Here is a 27,436-nt window from a genome sequence, read left to right on the forward strand (position 1 = left end):
TGGTGTTTTTTGCAGGGTTCTTTTCTTGTAGTTGATTTCTAGTCTCATACAGTTGTGGTTGGAAAAGATGCCTGACATGATTTCATTCTTAAATTTACCAAGGCTTGGTTTGTGGCCTAGCATGTGATCTATCCTGGAGAAAGTTCCCACGTGCACTTGAAAGAAAGAATGTGTATTCTGCTGCTTCTGGATGGAATGTTCTGTATAAATCTGTTGTCCATCTGGTCTGTCATTTAAGGCCAGTGTTTCCTTATTGATTTTCTGTTTGGATTATCTGTATATTGATATAAGTGGGGTGTTAAAGTCCCCTACTATTGTTGTGTTACTGTTGATTTTCCCCTTTACATCTGTTAATATTTGCTATTATGTATTTAGGTGCTCCTATGTTGGGTGCATATATGTTTACAATTGTTAAATCATCTTCTTGAACTGAGCCCTTGATCATTATGTAATGTCCTTCTTTGTCTCTTGTAACAGTCTTTGTTTTAAAGTCTATTTTGTCTGATGTAAGTAGTGCTACTCTGTCTTTGACTTCCGTTTGCATGGAATACATTTTTCCATTCCCTCACTTTCAGTCTGTGAGTGTCCTTAGATCTGAAGTTAGTCTCTTATAGGCAACATATATAGAGGTCTTGTTTTTGTATCCATTCAACCACCCTTGTGTCTTTCGATTGAAACATTTAGTCCATTTACATTTAAAGTAATCATTAATATGTACGTTCTTATTGTCATACTGTTTTTGTAGGTCTTTTTTGTTCCTTTCTTTTGTTTTTCTCTCTTGTGATTTGATGGCTATCTTTAGTGTTATGTTTGGATTCCTTTTCCCTTTTTGTGTATCTATTACAGATTTTTGGTTTGTTGCTACCATGAGATGTGTGTATATGAGTATGTATGTGTATACGTATGTGTTCAGTTACTGATCCCTTAATTTCAAATGCATTTTAACAATCCTGCATTTGTACTCCCTTCCCCTCATGATTACTGTTTTTGACGTCATATTCTGCATCTAATTACTTTGTGTATTCCTTAACTGCTTATTGTGGATATAAATGATTTTACTACTTTTATCTTTTAACCCAAACTTTGTACATGGGTGACTTCCTACCTTTATCTTTGCCTTCACTGGTGAGGTGTTTCGTTTCATAATTTTCATGTTTCTAGTTGTGGCTTTTTCTTTTCCGCTTAGAGAAGTTCCTTTAACATTTCTTGTAAAGTTGGGTTGGTGGTGCTGAACTCTTTCAGCTTCTGCTTCTCTGTAAAACTTTTTGATTTCTCCATCAAATCTGAGAGCCGTGCTGGGTAGAGTATTCTTGGTTGTAGGTTTTCCCCTTTTATCACTTTAAATATACCATGCCTCTCCCTTCTGACCTGCAGTGTTTCTGCTGAAAATTCAGCTGATATTATGGGAGTTCCCTTGTAAGTAGCTTGTTGCTTTTCCCTTGCTGCTTTAAATATTTTCTCTTTAATTTCTGCCATCTCAATTACAACGTGTCTTGGTGTATTCCTCCTTGGGTTAATCCTGTATGGGATTCTCTGTGCTTCCTGGACTGAGATATCTGTTTCCTTTCCCAAGTTAGGGAACTTTTTGGCTATTGTGTCTTCAAATATGTTCTCAGCGCCTCTCTTTTCTCCTTCTGGAACCCCTATAATGTGAACATTACTGCATTTGTTGATGCCCAAGAGGTCTCTCAAACTGTCCTCATTTCTTTTCATTCTTCTTTTTTTCTGTTCAGCACCAGTGATTTCCACCACTGTCTTCCAGCTCACTGTTCCTCTGTATCATTTAGTTTACTACTGATGCCTTCTAGTGTACTTTGCATTTCAGTTACTGAATTCCTCATGTTAGGTTGTTCTTTATATTTTCTCTTTGTTAAAAGCTTCTAGCTTCTTGCTCTGTGCACCCATTCTTCTCCAAGCTCCTTGATCATCTTTATGACCGCTACCCTGAGCTCTTTTTGGGTAGGTCACCTGTCTCCACGTCACTTAGTTCTTCTTGGTCCTCTGTTGGGAACATGTTCCTCTGTCACCTCCTTTTGCCTGATGTCCTGTTTGTATGTATCTTGTAGGTCGGTTACATCCCCCAGTCTCGGTGAAGGAGCCTTTTGTAGGAGACACCCTATGCGAGCAGCACACTCCCCTCTCCTCACCAGAGCTGTGTGCTTTAGGGTTTCCCCCATGAGGGCTGTGTGGGTCCTTCTGTTGTGGTGGGCTGACTACCGTGGGCAGTCTAGTAGGCTCGGACCTGCCTTGTGCAGAGGCTGCTGGTTGACAGGACTGAGTCACGAGGTGTCTGGCTGCAGAACCCTGGGGCTGCTCCCTGCCCACAGGTGGGTGAAGCCAGGCCCTGGGGTTAGTGCCAGCCTACTGGTGGACAGAGCAAGGTCCTGAAGTCTGGTTCCAGGGCCCAGGAGTCCCAAAGCTGGCATCAGATTGCTGATGGGTAGGGCCAGTCCCTGACAGTTGGCTGCAGGGTCCAGGATGTCCTGAAACTTATGTTGGCCTGCTAGTGGGCAGGGCCAGGGCCCAACTAGTCCCAGGGCAGGATCTAACCTGCTAGTAGGTGGACTGGGTCTGCAGGCTACAGGGCTTTGGTTTTCTTTTGGCTGGTGGATGAGGCTAGTTCTGAGGCTAGAGCAGGCCTGTTGATGGGAGGCCCCAGGGCCCCAGGGTCTTTGACTGGAGGCCCCTGGGGGTCCTGGGTCTAGTGCCTGCACAGTGGTGCTGGGGCCAAGTCCTGGGCCCTCTGGTGGGCAGGGCCATGTCCAGGGCAGCCAAAAGCTCAGGGGGTCTTAAGGCAGCCTGTCTGTTGGTGGGTGGGGCTGTGTCTGTGCCCAGTTAGTTAGCTGCTTGGCCTGAAGTGTGCAAGCACTAGTGCCTACAGGCTGTTGGGCCAGAGCAGGGCTGGGTCCTGAGGCTTAATAGGCTAGAGGAAGGATTCCAAAATGGTGCTTACCAGCACCAGTGTCCCCACGATAGAACTAGCTGCCAGAAATGGCTGCCACCAGCGTCTGTGTCCCCAGGGGGAGCTCCAGTTGCCTCCTGCCTCTCCCAGAGACTCTCCAAGATCAGCAGGTAGGTCTGACCCAGGCTCCTTTCAAATTACTGCTTCTGCCCTGGGTCCCGGAGCATGTGAGATTTTGCGTGCATCCTTTAAGGCTGAAGTCTGTACTTCCCTCAGCCCTCCGTGACTCCTGAAAGTAAGCCCCCTGGCCTTTAAGCCAACTACTCTTTTGGGGCTTGTCTTCCCAGTGTGAGACCCCGGGGCTGGGGAGCTCAACGTGGGGTTTGGACCCTTCACTCCTTTCGTAGAACCTTTACAATTGTAGTTAGTCAGTCTCCCGTTTGTGGGTCACGCACCCGGGGTATGGGACTTGACTACAATGGTGACTCCAGCCCTCCTACCTGTCTCACTGTGTGGTTGTAGAAGATCTTTTCTGGTTGTTAGGTTCTGGTCTTTATCATCAATGGTTGTTCTGCAAATAGTTGAAATTTTGGTGTGCCCATTAGAGCAGGTGAGTTCAGGGTCTTGCTACTTCACCATCCTGGCCAATCTCCACCTAACTTAGGAGCTTCCAAGGTGCCACGGGGGCTGGACTTCGTTTCCAAGAGTTGAGGGCCCTCACGCAGGTCGTCTGACAACACTTGGTGAGGCTGTGCAGACACAAGCCGGGGTCAACTGGACCCATTTACATTTAATCAAATTACATTTAATGTGATTATTGATTTTGTGGTATTTAAATCTATCATCTTGCTTTTTGTATCCTATATGTACCACCATCTGGTCTTTAAAGTTAAATGACAGACAAAATGTTTAGTATAAATACAAACAATACATTATTCTCTAGCATGTTTCAAATTGGTACTTAAACTGCTTTGTGCGTCCAGATAAAATAACTGAGAAAATACCCTATGAGACTATGTCTCCTCTGAGATGTAATTTTGGTGGGAAAAACTCACTTTATATTTGGACATTTACAGTATATACAGATGATTCCTAAATTTATATCTCTAACTGAAATATATCTTCTGAAATCCTGACCTCTCTATCCAAGTAGATATAACACCTATTTAACAACTCTACCTGGGTGTTTCACAGGCAACTTTAATGTAACGTATTCAAATTCACATACCTTCAGCTTCAAACTCACATAGTTCAAGCTAAGAAACTGAAACATCCCTAAGGTTAGGGCTGCTACCTACCTAGCTTATTGGTTCATCAGCCGAATCCCTGTGCATTTCTTACCATGTATTCACATATATAGGATAACTAAGACCAGAGACCCCAATACAAGATGAAAGAGAAGACAAAAAAATCCTAGATAAATCATCAAAAGGATCCTTTATTGTAAATGTAGATAGTACCATAATTCATCAAAATAATTTATAATAGTTAACTCTCTTAAATACAATCTTATAAATGATGCCTTCTGAAGTTAAATGTAATGTGGATTCAATCAGTTTATTTAAAACTATTTAGAACATGGTATTAGAAATTAAAAAAAAAAAATTAACTGTCATCTACAAAATCTTCTAAGAAAGGAAATCATGACAAGTTCCTGATCAGATAAACACCACTCCATTACTTAAGGGGATTAAAAGGAAGCATAAATAAATTTGAATAGACATCTCCATTTCCTGGGCTTTATCCTTCTATACAAACCTGACTCTTTAGAGAGTTAAAACTGCATTCTGCTTGCCTACCATAAGTAAGAAATTCCTTAATAGCAGTTGAGAAATGACCTGAACCTCTTGGTGAACCATACTTCTTCACCTCCCGATGGTCACTCGGGGCTGCGACCTCTCCTGTGTCTGCTGTCTCACCTCTGCTAGCGTCCCAGGCGTCTCCATGTTGAGGACAAGCACGACAAACCACCGTTCCAGCCACAGCATCCACCTTAACCTTCCAAATGCCACTGCTGTGAGGAGGAGCCATCACAGATGGCCATGGCAACAAAGCCTCCGCGACTCAGTGGATCGACCGCTCTCAGGCACTGTCCAACTGACACCTGGTACAGCCGATTGTTCCTCTGAAAATAAAGTGGTGGCAAGAAAAAAATACCACCAGTTACTTGCTTTAAGTTAAAAAACTTATTGCCAGAATATGGTAAAGAAGAGACAGAAATCTAGAAGAGACATGGAACATTTCAGATTACGTATTTATGGGATGCTACAAACTCAGAACGACCTTCTACAAGGTAAACAGAATATGAGTCCCTCTGCCATGCTCCCTCCCTCAGCCTTGTCTGCCTCCTCACATCCTCCCATCACCACTAAGCAAGCTCCTCACCCCAAAGGTCCACTGCTGGGATCCTCCTGACCCATGGCACTTCATGAGTCGTGGTGGGTCTGCTGAGCGAGTCTCTGACATATCCAGGCAAAGGAGATTATTTAAAACCAATTCGTGCTCTTCATTATAAATCCAAATCTAAGGAAGAAAATAAAAGATCAAAACCTCAAGTTCTGCTTCAGATTGTGAAATGCAGACTGCGTGACACTTCACACATTTGTGGAAGAATGGATTTATTTTGTATGGTCTCTTACGGCAGGAACAGACCAGCTTAGTTATCTGAAAATGGAGTGAATTAACACAGGAGAAAGTGAGGTGCAATTCCAGGAAGAAATGTAAGCAGTGGTTGAATTAACTTAATTGACTGTATTTAATTGAGCACAAGATTGTAGATCTTCCCCAATTCCAGGATTTCACAATTATACAATGCTTTTAATTCTCACACTGTGTAGAACTGAAGGAGCCCAGTGAGGGGGCTGGTTTGCCTTCTGTACACAGAGAACACCTGAGGCTCTGATTTTCATATTTCCCTCATCTGTTGGGCAGTGACGATGTGCATAAGCTGTCATAGCCCATCATCCTGCAGAACAGTATTCTCTATTCCCGGCTCATAATAACATTTGCACTGAGATTACGATCTCATTGATGGCCCCAAAGCAGGATTCTCCTTAGATGTGCAAATGATCTTTGAGGATAGTTGTCTTTATGGTGTCTCAGATTATTTTCAGGAACAAAGGCCTGAAACTGGCTGAAATGGCCAAGTGCAATGAATAAATTTATTCTCCAACATGCACCATCACTAAATTGAAAAGGAAAACATTTTCTCCTATCCTCTGAATTATTTTATTCACTACTGCTTCTACCTCCAGGCCCAAAATGTATGTGTGCTGCCTCTGCTGGTACGAAGAGAAGGCTCCCCATCAGCGCCATGACAGAACACCAGTAAAGCAGAGATGCTGATGTTTTATCATCTGTGCTGATTAACAGAGGAGCCACCGGTCCACACGTGGCTACTGAGCACTGGGAGTGTGTCAAGTGTGACTGAGGAAAGGAAATTTAAACTAACTAAAATGAAATAAAATTACCAATTCAGCAGCCACATGTGGCTAGGGTCTAAGTACAATTCTGTGCAGTCACAACATAGTACGGATAGGAGAGTGTAACTCCATCTCCTCAAACCTCTTACAGCTTCTGGAACAAATTTCACCAATCTCATCCTACTACAACCTAAACCACCAAAACCTCACTACAATTTAACACTTCCATGTCTACAACACTGACACCTCTCGCACCTCTTTAAACCATGTTTTCCAGTATGTTAACACCTTAGATAGTGTGCATGAACTCTCCTAGAAATAAGATGTGATCTATGAAATTTCAAAGGACACACTCTATCCAAAAAGGGCCCAAGTGTTCTTTTCATTCTTGAATGACCCCATCCACCACTCAAATGGAAACGTAAGTAAATGAAGCTTGCTTACGACATGTTTTCAGCATTGCAATCTTGAGGCACTACAACTAGGAGATTAAACCAATGTTAGGTTATGCTATTTTATCAGATGCAAAGCAGTTTGCAATAAGTTTTCTGCTTATTTTTAGGTTCACTTAGTATCGCTGAAACGACACGTAAGTTGAGAATAAATTATGTGAATGACATGAATTGAAATTGTGCTGTTTCCTTGCTGTTTCCTCTAACTACTAAAAATCAGTTAGGAAAACTCAATTTCACAGAAAACTCTACAAAAGATATTCTGATTCATCCAATGCAGATTTAATGTTCTGGACCAGAAAGAAGATGCACGTCCTTTGCCATTCCTAACAAATTCATATAGCTTTCAATTAATTCTATATAATTCAAATTCATTCTGTGTAACTGCAAAGTACAAATAATGCTCTAAACAAACAAAATATTACTATGACAAATAATGACCAGAGGTAGGGAAAATGTACAAAGGAGACCACAATAGTATTAGACAGATGATCTCTGAAATCTCTAAAATCATTCCCAGCGTAAACAACTTAACTTCAGCAAGTGGCGCTGGGAAAGTTGGACAGCCGCATGTGAATCAATGAAGTTAGAACACACCTTCACACCATACACAAGACTTAAATACAAGACACGACACCATAAAACTCCTAAAAGAGAAGATAGGCAAAGGCAAAACATTCTCTGACATTAATTGTACCAATGTTTTCTTAGGTCAGTCTCCCAAGGTAAAAGAAAAAAATGGGACCTAATCAAACTTACAAGCTTTTTGTATAGCAAAGGAAACCGTAAGCAAAACGAAAAGATAGCCTACAGGCTGGGAGAAAATATTTGCAAATGATGTGACCGACAAGGGCTTAATTTCCAAAATATACAAACAGCTTATACAACGCAACAACAAAAAAAAGAAGCCACCCAGTCGAAAAATGGGTACAAGACCTAAATAGACATTTCCCCAAAGAAGACATACGGATGGCCAACAGGCACAAGAAAAGATGCTCAACATTGCTACTTACAAGAGAAATGCAAATCAAAACTACAATGAGGTACCACCTCACACTGATCAGAATGGCCATCATTAAAAAGTCTACAAATAACAAATGCTGGAGAGGGTGTGGAGAAAAGGGGAACCCTCCTACATTGCTGATGGGAATGTAAGTTGGTGCAACCACTATGGAAAACAGTATGGAGGTTCCTCAAAAAACTAAAAATAGAGCTGCCATATGATCCAGCAATCCCACTCCTGGGCATATATCCGGAGAAAACCATAATTTGAAAAGATACATGCACCCCAATGTTCATAGCAGCACTATTCACAATAGCCAAGACATGGAAACAACCTAAATGTCCATCAACAAATGAATGGATAAAGAAGATGTGGCACATATATACAATGGAATATTCCTCAGCCATAAAAACAGAATGAAATAGTGCCATTTGTAGCAACATGGATGGACCTAGAGATTATCATACTAAGTGAAGTCAGAAAGAGAAAGACAAATACCACATGATATCACTTATATGTGGAATCTCAAATATGACACAAATGAACTTATCTACAAAACAAACATTCACAGACACAGAGCACAGACTTGTGGTTGCCAAGGGGGAGGGGAGTTGGGAGAGGGATGGATTGGGAGTTTGGGATTAGCAGATGCAAACTTTATACAGAGAATGGATAAACAACAAGGTCCTACTGTATAGCACAGGGAACTATATTCAACACCGTGATAAACCATAATGGAAAAGAATATATATATGTATAACTGAATCACTTTGCTGTACAGTAGAAATTAACACAACATTGTAAATCAACTATGCCTCATTAAAATAAATTTAAAAAGACAAACAAAAAACCCCAAAACAATTTTTAAAAAGTCAGATTAAAATCTTTATGTCTGCCCCTCCCTGCTCAAGACTGACTGCCAGCAGCTTCCCTTTCCTTCACTGAAGGACACTGTCCATAGACTGGCTGAGAGCCCAGAGGCCTAACTCACCTGATTTGGGTCACTGTAGTCACACGCCTTAAGCACTACTAGGCCTCCCTTCTGACTTGGGCGGCCCTGGGCCGCCAGACACTTGTGGGTCTGGAGGTGACAGAGCTGTAAAAGAAGAGATTGCTCTTGACAAGCTGGTATGTACAGAAAGACTAATGTCAGAAGATGCCTTAGAATGCTAGAAAAGGAGGTTTTAGAGGACATATTGAAAATATTATTCCAGAGGTATGGATTCTAAAGGTCATAAAAAGATAAGCATTTTTTATTACTGAATTCTAGCTTTAGCACACAGGAGCATCACAATAGAGACTTCAAGGTTATAGGCAATTTTAACAATATATGCAGGCAGTGTCAAGTAGAAATTCTACCTAAAGATACAAGGTTACTAATCTACTATAGGGGAGGAAGGAAATTAAATACCATCTCTCCACTAAAGAACCTTAAAATGAAACTCAGGAAGTAAGAACAAAAGGTACAAACAGACAGTACATAATTAAATATAACATACATACCTAACTGGAGATAAACAGATTATAAATGCCATAGGAATGCCAAAGGTGAGATACATAAAAGAAGCAGAGTATCTAGTCTAAGTAAAACGATTAGTTTAAATATTAAATGTGATAAGATATGCAAGGCAAAAATAATAATGGTAAGGGATTTCAACTATATGGACATACACCGGTACCTATTTTTACTTAAAGGGAAAACACCTAATAATAATAAACATCTTGATGACTTTTATAAGATAGAACAACAGATAGGAGAAGGCTCTAGGCTTAATTCTAGCCACTTAAAAATTGCTGGCATTGTGAAAGAACCAGGAGAGGGATGCCTTCTTTATAACACAAAAGGGAAATTCGGGCAACAATTACAATATCTACACTTTCAGGAAGCAAATTCTAAGAAATGATTCAAGAAAACGGTACGATTTTATGGGCTAGACATCTAAAATTGAAGTGATATTATAAAACTGAAGAAATTTTATAAGAACCAAAAGGGAATATCTAAAGAATTGTGGTTAATCAATGGGTTTCTGCTAAGCTCAGATGACTGCTCAGGACATCGGGTGTAAAACCTGACTTGGTACCACCACTTAGACCCTGACCACCATTTTTCACTTCCTGTCTGCAGTCAGTTCCAGAGCTGAGGCCAACAGTATACAGCTGGCCCATTTCTCCTTTGTTTTCCTTTTTGGACTGGTCTCTAACAAGTGAATTTTACACTCACTCACATTGCCTTTATTTGTATATTCACATTTATAGCTATCCTCTTGGAAGCCAGCACATAACTTAGAGAAGCCATGTTCTCTTTAACACTGGCAGGTAAAGGATCTTCATATAAACAGCAAACATATTAAAATTTCTAAGGTCTTACACCTGAGTAGAGGAAATTCTCCTAAAAAGAATATAATGGAAGGCAAGCCAGAGCCTATCCTTAAATATTTTAAGTCTACAATGTCACTTATTATATCACACAACATTTAATGAAACATTTTGCTAGGATCACTTTCTTACCCTTCCACGTTGGAGGACTTTGGGGCGTTTTGGCCCTCTATTGATAAAAATGGGTTGCTGGGGTTTGGCATTGGGCCCAGATATCTGCATCTCTGGGTAAATATTATCCAAATACCATTTAAATGATTTACAATCCAACTTCTTCCTCAATTCAACACGCTCACTGATATTTCCATAGCTTCTGGTTCTCAGATCAGGTCTTAAGGAAAAATACTGCTCCTGAATTTAAAAAAGAAAAACGAAAAATAAGAGAATAGATTTTTTTGTTTAAATGAATCACACCTCAAAAAAGCCATTACAAAGAAAATACTGAGAGTTGCATATGGCAGAAGAGGAGGTGGGAAGGAATACAGTGTGTGCAGAATCTTGACAGGGGAAGCAGGGGGACTGGGTCAGAGCAAAGCCCAGTGAGCAAAAGAGGAGCCAGGTTCTTGGGAGTCACAGGAGGGGGACAGGCGGATAAAGAAACCGAAGAGAAGCACAGTTTCTTCTGGTGCTGGCCATATTACTTCTCATAGACTAGACACTTGGAAAATTTAAAAAGGAGTCACAACAAAAAATGAGTGAAAGACTGGGTAAAGAGAAGAGAGAGAAGAAACCCAGAAAGACATGGCCCTAAAGCAAAGGTCATTCAACAGAAATCGGCCAGAGAGAAAAGCAACCAAAGCCAACGGAGTTACCAGCCTTATCATCCGTCCTTCTCGGTGAGAGATTTAATCTCACCTTATATTCATCCAGCCAAACATGTGCCAGCCGCAAGGAGTTGTGTGTCATGGTGTCCTGGCCCTCTGGAGAACCATACGGTCGCCTTTTCCGGAAAATGTGTCCAACTCTAGAGCAAGGGATGATGAAGAGCTTACCTCCACACATCCAGATCTGGTCAGAAGCAGAATATGTGTTAATAGTTCCTCACAGTGCTGTGAAATCGATGTACGAATTTTCATGAAAACAGGTGTTTGTGAAACCTTGCAAGATGCTTTATCTTATTAGATATAACTATTCAAATAGAATAAAGTCAAAGTGTATATTTTTTAAAATTATCTGTCTTTACGATTAAAAAGAAACAAAACTCTAAAACAATGTAATATTCTTTTACTACCCTGTGTCTAAAATTGTACTTACCATACATGTTGTTTTAACAGATCAAGGAAGTTGACCTTCAGGACTTAGGGACAAAGAATGCTTACTCATCAATCCTCTAATCTCAGTTTTACAGGTACTTTCTCATGAAACATAGACAAACATACACCACTTCTTAGAAAAAAAATTTTTTTTATAAAATATACAGAATAACTCTAGATTAAGATTCAGATCTTAGTTCTGGTCTAAATTTTGCCCTTGACTGAGTTACTTTATATAGTTATTTCAATTTTTATGAGACTCAATTACCTTATCTACAAAGACTGAACTAACAGTATCTATTATACCTTGCAACTTTCAAATTCTAAAGATTAAGTAGGAAAATACATTTGCAAAAATACGAAATGGCATATGCACAAGGTATTAGGGTATCTGAATGGGGGGAATTCTGTTATGTAGACCAGGAGATGGGAGGCGGGGAGTGGGGCCCTCTGCTGAGAGAGAGAAATCTGAATTCCTTCCCTTGCCCTCTTTCTGCCTTTTCCAAAGACCGTCTTACCACCACAGCTGAGCCACAGACCCCACCCACAGCTGTCATCTGCCCAACCTTAGCAGCTGGAGGGAACGGTATATATAAACAATTCAGTAATCTATACGCAGGTGTTGATATCATTTATCTTATCAGCTGTGCTACTCCTGAAAGTGAAATGAGGAGCTATTAATAATCTCTCCAGGAGAACAGGTGTGAACCAGGATGGTCTCGCACAGTCAGGAAAATCTGATGACCCCAACTATATATGTCTAGGGTTATCAAATAAGATTAATAAATGGACAAAGAAAGAACAAAACTCTAGATTAAATGCACATGAAGACTTCTTAATACATACCCAACTATTCATTACAACTATCACTTTTAAATTCTTACAAAATAAATGCAAGGCTTCTTATAGGCTTTTGATATTTTGAATGGGTATTATCCACATTATAGATTGTGGTAAAATAGTATTCATTAAGGACAATTTGTTAATAAAGACAGTCAAAGAGAATTTACAGAAAATATGGGATCATGGATGAAAATTATATTCCTTGCACACAGTTAATAATCAAGCATGCAAAAAAAAATTTACCCGAAATGATATTTCTAAATTTTCTCCTCCCCAGATATCCATGCCACTGTCATACTGTCCAAGTTCATTGAAATAGTTTCTGTTCATGGCAAACAATCCTCCAGCCATTGTAGGTGACCTAGAAAAGGAAAACAATTATTGTATCAATTGTATAGTCAATTATCTACTGTTCTTGTTTTTAAAAATTCAGTGCAGCTTTAGAACATTACTAATAGAAACTAGATTAACTATTATGAGACATTTTGTCTGATTTATGAGGGAATGAGCTGGGCCCCATAACTTAATTTTCTAGATCGCAAGCCCTGGCAAATGAAGGCTACTTTTCTAAGTATCACAAGTACTTTTAAAAATTGATTATAACTACTGTTGACAGAAATCCACCTGAATTATTTAATTCCTTCGACAGTCTCACAGAGCCACTGGGATTAAAAACTGAGCTCCAGGGCCTGCCAAGGAGAGAGCAGACAAACGTCACACTTTGAATTGGACTCACACATGTGTTAGACCAGTGGTCCCCAGAGACATTTTCAGCTGTCACAGCTGTGGGGGGGGGGGGTGCTACTGGCGTCTGATGGGTAGAGGCCAGATATGCTGAACACCCTGCAACGCACAGGGCAGCACCCGCAACGGAGAGCTCTCTGGCCCTAAAGGTCAGTCCTGCCACAGTCAAGAACCCCTGTGTTCCTGAGAACTGACGTGGACAGGCCCCACAGAGCCTGAGGCGGCTTCCAGTGACCTCACTGGCCGAACCGCACCAGGGGCGTGGCGTCTAGTGTTCTGAGCGGCCGCCCAGAAGAGAAGCCAGAGTCTCTGCAGGAGAAAACACCGCCCCAGGATGAATGTACCTCCATAATTTTTCATATACAATGCCCAGCATTAAACAAAAATAAACAAGCAAACTAACAAATAACCAGGCAATCAGGAAGATAAATCACATGAAAGAAAAAAATAAGAGAAACAATCTACAACAGAAACAGATGTGCAGGGGTTTCAAATAATGGAGTTATCAGGCAGAGACTTTAACTGTTCAGTATGTTCAAGCATAAAAGACAAGACTGAGAATTTGGCAGATAATTAGATGCTATCAATAAATAAACAAAATTTATGCATCTGAAAAACACTTCTGACAAAGACAGAAAAAAAAAATGTCAGCAGCCAATGAGAGATTACCTTCAAAAGAAAAAAAAATTAGACAGTTGTTGGCTTCTCACCAGAAACAGTGGAAGCCAGAAGGTTCTTGAATGATACCTTCAAAGTCCTGAAAGAATATACCTGCCAGTCTAGAAGTGAATATCAAGTAAAATTATTCTTCAAAATAATGGTGAAACAAACAAAAAGTAAACAAAAAACCCACCACTCTTTCCCCAACTTGATCCCTGAGAATCCCCCTGCACTCCCCTCTCTGCCTTTGCAGTTGATCATTCCTCCCTTTTCCCTCAGCTTGAAGCATCTATGTCCAGTGTCTGTGAAATGATGTTTTATCTGTGTCTCAGGATAAGAAACGGCAATCATTCCACCAGGTGCTGGAAACCGATTAGCCTTGAGGCAAGGGTTTCTAGGGCCACAACTCAGGGATGTGTATTTAATTACAGGGTCCCCAGAAACCCCTCTCCTGGCTACCACAAGCATCGGCTTCTTTTCTGGTCTTGGGAGCCAGACCTAGACTGTTACCTCAGAGGCAGGGGCCCCAGAGAACACGCTGGGGCTTCCTCTTTGGCCACAGCTGGGCTCCCTTGAGACTTGAAGACTGCTGGCTGTCCTGCAACATGAGCCACAGTGACCCTGCCTCTACCAGCTCACAAGATGCCTGGCCCCTCTGCCTAATCCAGTCCCCCCTGAGCCACAGGCTGCTCAGGAATCAGTTGCAGCCTGTGAATCAGGCCAGAGCTTGCTTCGAGCCCAAGAAGAAAGCTGTCTTACTGGTGGAGGCTGGCCTTCCAAATCCTGGAGCCAGCCCTGCCAGCCAGGGGTCACTTTTGCCCTTTGGTGACCACTGTTTTCTTTCTCTGAAATATCTTACAATAGGTGATAATGCTGCTGACTCAAATTTCCACGAAAAGGAAAACAAAAACTAGCTCTTGAGTGACACCCTGGTCTACTCCCCTCTGAGGAGTCTTGTGGGAGAAGAATACTGTAGCTCCTGCTCTGTTTCCATGTTTCTGTTGGGAAAGGAACCCCGCCTGTCCTGGGGCGTTGGTGCTTTTGTCTGTGTTGCCATCCCAGGCCTGCGATAGGGGCTTGCGGCTGCGTTGTAATGTCTGTACCACGTCTGGGGAGCCCTTCCCACCTGCCCAGCCAGGCACTAGCCAACCCCCTGAAGAGGCCTCCATTTCCTTCCTATGATCCAAGGCACAGGGGACCCCACCTCCCATGACCCCACCTTCAGGAGCCGTGGTGGCACGTGCATCCATGAGCCTACCCCTGGGCTACCTACCCGAGGCCCACCTCTACCCACAGTCCTGTACAGGAGTCAAGTAAACAGGATGTCTCTGAGCCCCTGTCCCCAGAGGGCCGGCCAAGGGCTGCCCGCCAACCTGGCTCCATCAGTCCTGCAGGACCAAGTGACGGCCGGCGGGCTCTGCTGCCCAGGCCCTCTCCACCTCCCGCCCTGCCGTCTGCCAAGGGATGGGCCCTGTTCTGTGAACTGACAGCCTGTGGAAATGTGACCAATTAGTGTGAAGTACATGTTTAGCGAATGTTAGGTACTGTAGTTGAACCAATAAATGTGAATCCTTCTGCACACACACACACACACACACGGTGAAACAAAGACATTTTCAGAAGGAGAGGAATAATCAGCTGAAGGTCCAACCAAAAGAAATACTAAAGTGTGTTCTTTAATCAAAATGAAAATAAATCCTAGATGGAAGCTTGCAGATGCAGAAAGGATAAAAAGTAACATAAAAGGGGAGATAACATGGGTAAACGTAAATGAATAATGGCTACATAAAAAAAGTCTTGTAGGGTTAAAAAAAAAAAATACACACGTGGGACTTCCCTGGCAGTCCACTGGTTAGGACTCCGAGCTTCCACTGCAGGGGGCCCAGGATGGATCCCTGGGTAGGGAACTAAGATCCTGCAAGCCATGCGGCACGGACCAAAAGTACAAAACCACAAACCACCCCACCCCCCCAAAACACACGTGTACATTTCAGCAATATAACCTGAAGTGGGATAACTGGAGTATGAACATTCTGAGATCCTTGCATTGTTTGGAGAAAATACCAATCTATATTACACTTTGATATGTCAAGTATGAAGGCTGTACTTTCTAAGGTAACCACTAACAGAACAGTAGGTAAGAAACTATAATGTCTAATAATGGGTGGCAGCTGGGAACAGAATAATTGGAATTCAGGCCAAAAGCAAGTAAGAGCAGAGAAAAAAGAACATAGAACAGATAGAAAGCAAATAGTACCATTGTAATCATAAACACAAAAATGTAAGTAGTATTACTGAATGTAATCAACTAAGCCCTAATTAAAAGACAAAGTTTTCCACACAGGCTTAAAAACAAAACAAAAGCAACTACATGCTGCTTACAGGGACACATATAAATATATGACCACAGGAAGACTGACAGCAAAAGGGAAGAAAAGTTGCACAATTAAATACTAATGAAAACAAAGCTGGAACAGCCATATTAATGTCAGACTATAAAGTGAAAGTTTCACTACTGTAGAAGTACAGAATGAAATACAATTCATAATGATAAATGATTTCATCACCAGATTTAATAATTCTAAATTGTCATGTATCTATTAACATAGCCTCAAAATATATGAAGAAAATATATAAAGAACTACAAGGAGAAACAGACACACAATTGTAGTGGGAAATTAATATACCATTTTCAATAACTGATAGAACATGTGAATTAAAAATTAATAAAAATATAGAATATTTGAACAACACAATAAACTTGACCCAACAAATACAGCATCTCATCTTTAACAACTGCAGAAAATACAAATTCTGACCACAGTGTAAGCTAGGATTAAATAACAACTATAAAGTTTCCGTATGCCTGTAAAATAATAAATGCACTGCTAAATAACCTACAGGTCAGAGAAGACATAACAATGAAAATATTTTGAAATAAATGACGATAAAAAATGATATATCACAGTTTGTGGGATGCAGCTAAAGCCATGATTAGAAGAAAATTTATCATCTTAAATACATGTATTAGAAAAGAAAAAAGGCTGAAAATTTAAAAAATCTAAACATCCAACTCAAGAAGTTAGCAACCTTGATATCATAAAAGTGAAACAGCTTACAGCCAAAAGGGGAGAAAAAGTGGAAAAAAGGAGAAAGCGGTGCTCATAGCCTCACTGTTCAAGGAAGAATGTCAAATGATGCTGTCAAAAGTCAACAGAACGGGGCTTCCCTGGTGGCGCAGTGGTTGAGAATCTGCCTGCTAATGCAGGGGACACGGGTTCGAGCCCTGGTCTGGGAAGATCCCACATGCCACGGAGCAGCTGGGCCCGTGAGCCACAATTGCTGAGCCTGCGCGTCTGGAGCCTGTGCCCCGCAACGGGAGGGGCCGCGATGGAGAAAGGCCCGCGCACCGCGATGAAGAGCGGTCCCCGCACCGCGATGAAGAGTGGCCCCCGCTTGCCGCAACTGGAGAAAGCCCTCGCACGAACCGAAGACCCAATACAGACAAAAATAAATTAATTAATTAATTTTTAAAAAAAAAATGAAAATCCTTAAAAAAAAAAAAAAAAAGTCAACAGAACGGGGCTTCCCTGGTGGCGCAGTGGTTTGGAATCCGCCTGCCAATGCAGGGGACATGGGTTCGAGCCCTGGTCTGGGAAGATCCCACATGACGTGGAGCAACTAAGCCCATGCACCACAACTACTGAGCCTGCGCTCTGGAGCCCGCAAGCCACAACTGCTGAACCTGCGTGCCACAACTACTGAAGCCCGTGCACCTAGAGCCCGTGCTCTGCAACAAGAGAAGCCACCGCAATGAGAAGCCCATGCACCACAGAGAGGAGTGGCCCCCGCTCATTGCAGCTAGAGAAAGCCCATGCGCAGCAACAAAGACCCAACGCAGCCAAAAAAAAAAAAAAAAAAGTCAGAACAAGAAACAGATTTTTTTTTAAAGTATCAAAAGGAACCAATACAGTAACTAAATAATCATCCTACAACAATAAAGGGAACGTGGGAGTGATGTAAATGAGCTAAATCTTCATTTTTCCAACAGAGAGGGTCTATAGTTGGTTTTATGTTGAAAAGAGGACTATGCATATAATTTAGAGTTCAGGAAGTAAGAAATGGAAGTCCAAAAATAAAAATGGTTAAAAGAATTTGCCTCTGGGGAGAAGGACTGAGAATGGGGAGGGAAGGGTTAGAGCCAGCCACTTGTCATCCTAAGTTGTTCTATACTGTTTATTACTGTGAATACATGTTTTTGATTAAAAATATTAAAAATTAAACAATGAAAAACAAATACCCATGAAGATGATGAAATAGGCAAAAACTGGCCACTGCCCTACAACTACGAACGAGAACACATGTAACAGTCCGAGGAACTTTCTGCTTGCACTGGCAAAGGGAAGCTGAAAATGGGGTCAGCGCTCCTGTCTGCCTCCAATCACAGCACGTGAAGTCGTGGAGCCAGAAACACAGAGGGACAGTCCCCAGGGGCAGCCCTGCTCTCCTGAGAGATGTGCTCCAGCATCTAACTCCCACCTGCAAGGCTGGGGAGCAGAGGGTGGGTACAGACCAGCACTGAAAGCCCTGGTAGGAAGAAGGGTTACAAGCATGTGAAGACTAGAAGACAACTGAGAGCTGGGTGTGCTTTTTTCACGGACTTCACAAAGAACTGCAACAGATTCTCTCACAAAGCCTGAGAACAGAAGACAACCCACCCTGCCAGGAGAGCACCTCAGCCACCTGAGCTGGCCCAGCTCTCTATCAGCCTCCCCTCCAAGTCTGGTTCGGATGAAAGGAAGCTGGCAAGTACCCAAAGGCCAGCTGAGGAGCCAATGGCATTCTAGTCACCTGAGGTGTGGGGAAAACGTTATCAACTAAAGGTGAAGACATGCATGCCTATGACTGGGCAGTTTCAGTCCTGTAAGCTAGAAGCCAAGAATAAGAATGCTGGCAACAGCACTATTTGTAAGGTGGAAAAAAACCACTGAAAACAACCCAAATGCCCTGCCCACAGTAAACTGGATAAATGTTATGATACATTAGTATAACAGAATATTATACAGCAATAAAAATGAATCAACTATATAATGCAGCACAGAGGCTTTTAAAGCAATATTGACTAAAAGAAGCAAGACAGTGATGAGTCCCATGGCTTCATTTATATGAAGTCCAAGAGTAGGGAACTGGACTACATTACATCATTTAGAAATCACACATAGGTGGTACAACTCTCCAGGAGAGCAAGGAAATGATGAGTGGGTCAGGGTAATGACACCTCTAGGGACAAGGGCAGGGGCTGTGACCAGGGAGGGGTATACAGGGGGCATGTGGGTGCTATTTCTTGACTTGGTGGTAGTTTCACAGTGTTCACACTATAATCATTTATTAAATTGTATGCATATATACATATGTATGTATACAAATGATTATACGCTATAATCATTTATTAAATCGTATGCATATATACATATATACTTTTTACATATGCTATTTTTTACAGTAAAAATGTTTAAAAAAGGGACTTCCCTGATAGTCCAGTGGTTAAGAATCCACCTTCCAGTGCAGGGGATGTGGGTTTGATCCCTGCCTGGTTGGGGGACTAAGATCCCACATGCCGTGGGACAACTTAGCCCGCACACCACAACTACTGAGCCTGCATGCTCTAGAGCCGGTGCGCCACAACTAGAGAGCCTGTATGCCTCAACTACTGAGCCCACGCGTTCTGGAGCCCGCACGCCGCAATGAAAGACCCCGTGTGCCGCAACAAAGATCTCGTGTGCTAGGGCTTCCCTGGTGGCGCAGTGGTTGAGAATCTGCCTGCTAATGCAGGGGACATGGGTTCGAGCCCTGGTCTGGGAAGATCCCACATGCCGCGGAGCAAGTAGGCCCATGAGCCACAGCTGCTGAGCCTGCGCGTCTGGAGCCTGTGCCCTGCAACGGGAGTGGCCGCGATAGTGAGAGGCCCGCACACCGCGATGAAGAGTGGCCCCCGCTTGCCGCAACTAGAGAAAACCCTCGCACGAAACGAAGACCCAACACAGCCAAAAATAAATTAAATAAATAAATAAATAAAGTAGCTATTAATTTAAAAAAAAAAAAGATCCCGCATGCTGCAACTAAGACCCAATGCAGCCAAATAAATAAATAAAAATATATTTTTTAAAAAGCTGTATTAAAAAAAAAGTTTAAAAGAAAAAGTAGGTCTAAGAACTTTAAAAAGTACAAATACAGACAAACGTCTCTGAAATCTACATGAGAAATTTAAAAGAAAACAAAAATAAGGAGAAATAACATATAAGAGATTTATAATATGAGAGAATATGGATGAAAATTGAAAATAATTCACATACGATGACTCAGTAATTGTACGAGTAGGAATCCATCCTAAAATCCTAATTATAGAAAAGGCTTATGTATTAAATGTTCTTCACAGTACCACTCACACTAGCAAAGAACTGAAGATGTGTTAACGACCAATGCAATAACCATGGTATGTGATATAAACAACACAGCACAGGGGGTCCTCCCAGGCTATCCTATGCAACAATTATCCCAGGATACTGTTGACTTCTTCTGCCTTTCTCACTAAGATATAAATCCTTGAGGGCCTGGACAATTTCTTATTCATAAATCTTTCCTTAGGACTTGGCAGAGTACGTAAAATTCAGTAAGCACTCAAAAATTTTTAATGGACAAACAAGTTAAGCCAACACTTTTGCTTCCTGCACAGGAAAAGGAATTATCTTTGAGTAAGTTTCCTCTTTTGGGAGTTTTTCACACACACGGGAGAAATCTTACTTTATTGGTGCAGTAGCTCCGTCTGCTCCTCCGAGCTCAGAAAGGGGAACGAGGTCCCATTTGAAGTGCAGCCCCCAGTTGAATCCTCCCCGCACCACAGGGGACGAGCTGTAGGCCAGCGTGTCGGCGCTGATGATGTCGATCGCCGGGCACACCACCGCCTGCCGGTCGCCCCGGATGGCAGCCAGCAGGGGCTGCAGCCACATGACGTTCACCTCGCAGTGGCTGTCCAGGAACACCAGGACTTCTCCTGGGGAGGCAGACACAGAGGCCCTGAGAGCCGCGCCGCACTCAAGTTAGGTGTGGCCACCAGTTCGCGTGCTGGTGCATGAGCAGGCGTGAAAGGTGACTGCCACCCTTGCAGCCCAAACTATTAACCCAGTACTCAGAAGTCTGTTAGCCAGGAATTCTGTCTGAAGTGTACTGCTATGATTGAAGAACATATGCAAACAATATGCACAACCTGTGAAAAAATGTACAGACGATTCACATTCTCCTCAGTAAAAAGATTCAGAGTCTCACAGGAACAATTCAGTTCTCTGGACAGCCAGGTATGGAGTGCGGTGCAACGACAGTGGTCAGCTGTGTGCATTTTTAGTACAATTATTGTAATGGAAATATTTATAAATTTAGTATGTATTTCCCTGCCTTAGTAAACAGAGGTTAGAGAACATAACTCATTTTCACTGGTGATCGGACACATGACCCCAGTTATCGATTATGGCTACAACACAGCGATTCTCAGGAGTGAGAGAAGCGTGCAGCCCTCTCACCACGTCAGCAACACAGCTCCCTTCTCCTTGGATTCACCACTTGACTGTCACGCACTCGTTTCTTTTTCCTCCATTTCCCACCCTTCCTTTCTAATCCCCCCAATCTCATCAGCCACGGGATGCTCTTTTCTTCTAGTTAGTAAAATTAAAATCGTAAAGATTTTATCATGCATTTTTAACTCCTCTTGATAAATGTGAGCAGGAGTGAGGGTTTCTTTGATAATCCCAAACTTCTTTGATAACTTAATGGTTATTCTGAACAGCTGAGAAACTCAGAATCTCATCATCAGACAGCATTATTATTTTTCCAAACGTTTATCCATGAAATGTATTGATACAGATTTTACGTGAATTTCATAAAGCACCGGATGCATCCTATTCAAACTAACAGTAGCAGAAACACCTCCAGCAAGAAAGTTCTCCAGGATGACAGCGACTTAGTCGTGCCCTCAAGGCCGCCTGTGAAGGACTTTATGAGGCCGTAAAGAGCACGCTGCTCAGCAGACGCCGTTTAATACAGAAAATGAGGCAGAATGTTCAACCTGCGCGCTATTCAAGTGAAGGGAACTCAATTCACAGTCAAGTTTCCTCTGAGGAGAAAATGTATAATAGCTTTTTTTAATTCTAAAAATGTTACTTTTTCAATTAAAGCCAATTTAACTAAAGGAAGTAAGATAATAACAGTCACATTGAACCTGAGATTGATTTCCCAAAAACTGGCTTATTTTTTGACAGATCCTAAACTATATTTGAACAAGGACCAACAGATCATAAAGAAAAAAACTAAATGACTATTGTTACCTGAAAAACAATAAACTCTCAGTAACAATATACTATAACAGTACGATGTTCTGTGACATAATCTTGCCATTCCCTACAAATACCCCACAATTTTCTATCTCGTGCCTTCAATATGTCAAAACTAGACTCTAAAGAAGAAAAATCGCCTTGAATTCAATCTGCATATGACTGCAGACTGGATGGAGGGGAGCTACTTCTCATTTTTTGTTCATTGCTCCTGTTCACTGCAGGTTTAAGAGAAAGGAGGGAAGAAGAAAGAGTCTAAAAATGAAGTCACAGCTAAACCCAGCAAATGGGACAGTGGGTATACAAGGAGGGGTGGTGGCAGAAAGCAGTGCCAACCACTTAAACCCCAGTGACTGGTTATCTTGAGGAGAGCAGTATATGGGAAGGTAGGAGATTTTTTTCACTACTAGGGAATGCCCCCACAAAGTTCTGGAATTTTAAAATTATCTTCATGATTTTTTTTTGCCATATCCAGGCATTACCTGCAGTATTAGATACCTAATATTTTTAAACAAATTCATTTGTTTTAACTTAAATAAATGTATTTTAAAAGGAAAAATTTTTATCAAGATCATAAATGAAAATTAGGATCACCAACCTTCCATAGAGGTAACCGTAAAAAGAAATACATTTGAATCGATATAATGTAACTGAAGAAAAACCAGAAAGGCAGACCACTGAGGACTCGAGTTCACCTCCTTGGAGCCTGTGCTTTGGGACAACCGGGTTGGAGTTATGGAAAGGCCTTTCCCAAACTGAACAAGCCTCACCTTTCCTGCTGGCAGTGCCCACTAAGACACCACCTTTCAGAGACTGACGCAGGATTAGGAGGGCAGGAGACTCAGAGCCCTCATCACCCAGCACCCACCAAGAAAGGCCAACGGGAAGTTCTACCTGTTGCGTGGGCTGCTCCAATCATTCTTCCTCGAATCAATCCCTCACGTTTTGTATTTCTTATTACTTTAATCTTTCCAGGGAGGTATTTTTGGATGTATTCATCTAGTTCTCCTTTCACATCATCTGAAAATGAAGAGTCGCACAACTGTTCAAACCACATGAGACATATGCACAGACATTTCGCAGATTCTCTAGTCATGGCTGGTACTTGCGACAACAAATTTTTAGGCAAATATAGAATCTTCCTCTGCTTTATTTTAAAAGAAGATCATAGCTTATCTTGGAAGGAAGCAAATGAGGGTTAAGAGTTGGAATACTTGGGCTTCCCTGGTGGCGCAGTGGTTAAGAATCCGCCTGCCAGTGCAGGGAACACGGGTTCAAGCCCTGGTCCGGGAAGATCCCACATGCCGCGGAGCAACTAAGCCCGTGCACCACAACTACTGAGCCCCTGCTCTACAACAAGAGAAGCCACTGCAATGAGAAGCCCACGCACCGCAATGAAGAGTAGCCCCCCTCGCTGCAACTAGAGAAAGCCTGCGCGCAGCAACAAAGACCCAACTCAGCCAATAAATAAATAAATTTAAAAAAAAAAAAAAAAAAAAGAGTTGGAATACTAGCCTAAAGGAATAGTTACTTAAGTTACAGACTTATCTGTATTTCCATAGCAACTAACACAACACTTTGCATAAAGAATGTCTGAAATGAGTATCTTGAGTGAATGAATGTTTGGCTGACTGCATATGAATCAGATTTAACACAAAATGATATGTAAATATCTTTTGTTTCAAAGTGATTTATTAAGTCCTACTCCATTTCAGAATAGTTGAGAAACAACTTCTACTGCCCTACCAAGAATTATATAATAGCAGCAGTAAATACATTCTTTTATTAATTTAGCACCTTCCATGGGCACTAAATATTTTTTATAAATTCTAGCTCATTTACCTTTAAATTTCATAATAACTTCAAAGATCATATAAGATAGTAATAAGTAATTCTTTCCATAGTTAGTATATAAACCATCGTAAATGATCATGAATTTTCGCTTTCAGAAAAAATACCCACAAAATGAAAAATACAGGTTTACTTAAAAAAAAAAAATTCAACATCATAAATTCTAGAATTATACTACTTAGCCAATCTTCTACTTGGTCCAGACTCAAATTCTTGGTTTTTTTAATCATTCATTTTTGAAATTAATTTTTTTTCTATTTCTATGAGATTTCAATAGTTACCAAGGTTTGAGAATTCTGCACCCATTGGTCTCAGTGTACATTTCCTCATTTTGTATACTTAAGTGTACTTGCATACCAATTCTGTTGTTGATATATGAGAGATGCTTAATAAACCCTTGAGTTGTGAAAAAATATGTAATTGACATACAATTTATCAGTGTATCTCTGCAGGTTACTGTAATGAAAACAGCAGAAGGCTTGGAGTTATGTAGACCAGGGGTCTAATTTCAACTCTACCACTTAACAGCTACAGGATCTTGAGCAAATTACTTAATATTTCCTCCTCTGTAAAATGGGGATGCAACCTCTCTCACAAGGTTGAGGACAGCCCTCCATCCTGCTGTGTGTACATGAAATCACTTTTAGGAAGAGTCTATGTTGAATTAAAGAAAGGTCTGAAGTATGTACTGAATCATAAAATACTGGCCTTCAGAGATCATCTAAGAGCTATCAGAATGCAATCCACCTTATCTAGAGACAGCTGATGTAACAGACTGATGAGATAAACGTAAGCCAAAGCATTATGTCTAGTTAAAAAAGCCAATCTCCAAAGGTCACATACTGTATGATTCTGTTTATATAACATTCTTGAAGGGGTGATGGAGCTGTCCAGTCTGTACCTTGACTGCAGTGGTGGTTACAGAAATCTACTCATGGGATAAAATGACAAATAACTGTACACACATATTGTACCAATGTTAAATTCTGGGTTTTGATATTATACTATAATGATGTACGATGTAACCAATGGAGGAAACTGGGTGAAGGGGTACACAGGACCTCTTGGTAACTTACTGTCTATCTATAGTTATTTCAAAATAAAAATATTCTTTTAAAAAGGTAAGCCAAGGGAAAAATTTCAAGGGCCAAATTTGGGTAGCACAGTTTGAAAACAGATTACAAAGATAATGCAGTTTCTCTGAAATTACCCTATAATCAGGCATTTAATTGTGGTTGGCTCTGTTGCAACTGCGTGCATGAGGGTCCGCCTATCCACTAAGCACCGCACGGTCAGCTCTGCTGATGTGGTCAGTACGACAGTGAACAACAGCACAGCCCCCACGCTGCCAATTACAACAGTCCTCACCGAAGTCACTGTCATCGTCCACGAGGATAATTTCGTGAAGAAGCCGGGCTGGAGTGCGGTCTAGCACGCTGTGCACAGTCCGGAGCAAGGCAGAAAAGGCTTCGTTGTAGAAACAAATAACAACACTAGCGACTGGCAGATCCGTCGGGTAAGACCTGTCTTTACATCTGTGAAGACGAATATGGGAAAATTCTGACATTTTAAAAGCTCAAATGTTTTAGGTTATTATTCACTAAACATTAACTGTCCCCTTGTTCGGCCTCTTCCTTACATTATTAACAATTTTTTAAAAAGCGTTTAAGATAACAATGTGTTTTCTTATTCAAGAGTTTTACATTTGTTAATGATTTCTCCCTCCAGTACCTGCAACTCTGCTTATTTTTAGGTCAACGTTTTAAAAACTTGAATATTTTTCTTTTTTGATACATAAAAGTGTGTTTTTACTAAAATCACTGCAAGTTTTTAATGCAGCACTCATAAGCTGATGTTCAGTTTCTTCTCCTCAATGAGGTTTCAAAAGGAAATAATGGAAATGTGAAATTATATATTTGAAAATTTTATTTTTTGCCCAATAACAGAAAAAGATTTGAGTAAACTATGATGTATATCAGGATAATGGAAGAGCTTCCATGTAAGCAACTATTTGATAAAAAGGATTAAGTGGCTTTAAGCAACCACAATAAAAAAACCCACTAACTTAAACAATAAAATCTGGAATTCCATGTTCTTTTGCATGGTATACAAACAAAGCCTTCCAATGTCTGGGCCCTGCCCACCTCCAGTTTCTTGCCATTCCTCCACTACAGGCAAAGTGAACTGTTTCAGTCCCTTTGACAAATAGTATAATTTTATGCCTCGATCTGTTCCCTATATAGGGGAAAACCTTCCCTTACGTCACTGCTCAGTCATCACCCTCTATGAAGCCTTCCCTGGTCATTATGCTTTGGAGGACCCCATTTCACCAACTCCTATCACAGCCCTCATTCTTGTGGTACTGCAACTACTCACTTCTTTATCTACCTCCCCTGCTAGACTCTAAGCCCTGTGAACTGAGAGACTATGTCTCATTTTGTTTATTTCCAGGGCCTAATAGAGAGTCCAGCAAACAAAAGGTGCTGAAACAGATCTGTGGAATGAATGACTGATTGACCATATGAATGAAAAGCCTTTGAAGAAACAAAAATAATGAAAACAGAAAAGTGAGATGATGAGTCGAATTCTTCACTGATATTAATTCCTTTTTGCCATGAATCCCATAAACAAACATTTAAAACAAACTTATGCTTGGAAGGTTATTTAATTATATGCAGGTAGCACCTCCCTCCTCTTTCCCACATGATTTTAAATTTCAAAAGCAACACAGCAAGCTCTAGAACTTTGTCAGTACAATCTCAGACCACGTGGCTTCAAGCATAACACGAGTGGAGATCTGTCTTAAGTTTTCTAGTATCCTGAATAATAAGCCTAATTGCACAACATTAACGCCACCCCCATGACGTATTACGCTGGCACTGAAAACACTGTGTTATAGAGCGATTAGCGGAACCCAGTGAGGAACATACGCTGCAGTCCTGGTATCTGGCACATCTCTACGGTAGCCCAAGCGGTTACTAATAAGCATATTGAAGGCATGTTTCTGATACCCCAAGTCTCTCAACTCCTGGTCACGTGCGTTAAAAATCATACCTGCAAAAGAGGGACGTCACAGTCAGTACATTAAATCTGGAAAGGAATGCTACAGTTACTGTTATGTTATGATCCTAACGTCTTATAACCAGGTAATAGCCATGTTTCTCAAATCTAGTTTGTCTCCATTTTCAAAGCAGTGAATTGAGGTTTAAGTCAAATTTTTATCAGTTTAGCTCAAAGAGCAAGTGTGCCTTAACCATAAAGACACCTGCTCACTAGCCATAATCTTAAGACTATTTTCAAGAGAAAAACTTACCCATGACCAAGAAAAAAGAGACTTAATGATGATTTTTCCATAAAAGCAATAGATTATAGAACCCCGTATGGATCTCAACAGGCCCCAATTAATGCAAGGTTTTTTTTGGTTTTGTTAATTTTTGTCTGAAAAAAAAATTTTTTTTTTAACGGCAAGTTTTTATATGAACGCCTCCCCTAAAAAATTATACTACTGATAAACCTTTCTATAAAGTCTCTGGTCAAGAAAGTCCTCCA

General features: G+C 41.2%; 1 protein-coding gene across 6 annotated transcripts in view; it reads right to left on the reverse strand.

The window, feature by feature from the left end:
- Positions 1-4,315: 4,315 nt before the first annotated feature.
- GALNT11 (polypeptide N-acetylgalactosaminyltransferase 11) overlaps positions 4,316-27,436 on the reverse strand; it is a 49,412-nt gene continuing 26,291 nt past the window's right edge. For 4 of the 6 annotated variants that reach the window (XM_057550193.1, XM_057550194.1, XM_007165426.3 and 1 more), the window contains 10 exons: positions 26,818-26,941; positions 25,256-25,422; positions 22,931-23,056; positions 20,457-20,706; positions 12,495-12,612; positions 11,011-11,163; positions 10,288-10,506; positions 8,771-8,875; positions 5,288-5,425; positions 4,316-5,027 (listed from right to left, as the gene is read on the reverse strand). In XM_057550193.1, the coding sequence (XP_057406176.1) occupies positions 4,896-5,027; positions 5,288-5,425; positions 8,771-8,875; positions 10,288-10,506; positions 11,011-11,163; positions 12,495-12,612; positions 20,457-20,706; positions 22,931-23,056; positions 25,256-25,422; positions 26,818-26,941 (1,532 nt within the window). In that variant the 3' untranslated portion in view covers positions 4,316-4,895. Of the gene's footprint in view, positions 5,028-5,287; positions 5,426-8,770; positions 8,876-10,287; positions 10,507-11,009; positions 11,164-12,494; positions 12,613-20,456; positions 20,707-22,930; positions 23,057-25,255; positions 25,423-26,817; positions 26,942-27,436 lie in introns of those variants that run through there. The other 2 variants (XM_057550195.1, XM_057550196.1) reach the window with 2 other exon arrangements.

The sequence above is a fragment of the Balaenoptera acutorostrata genome, chromosome 7, assembly GCF_949987535.1.
Source record: "Balaenoptera acutorostrata chromosome 7, mBalAcu1.1, whole genome shotgun sequence".
In the NCBI taxonomy this organism is placed as follows: domain Eukaryota; kingdom Metazoa; phylum Chordata; class Mammalia; order Artiodactyla; family Balaenopteridae; genus Balaenoptera; species Balaenoptera acutorostrata.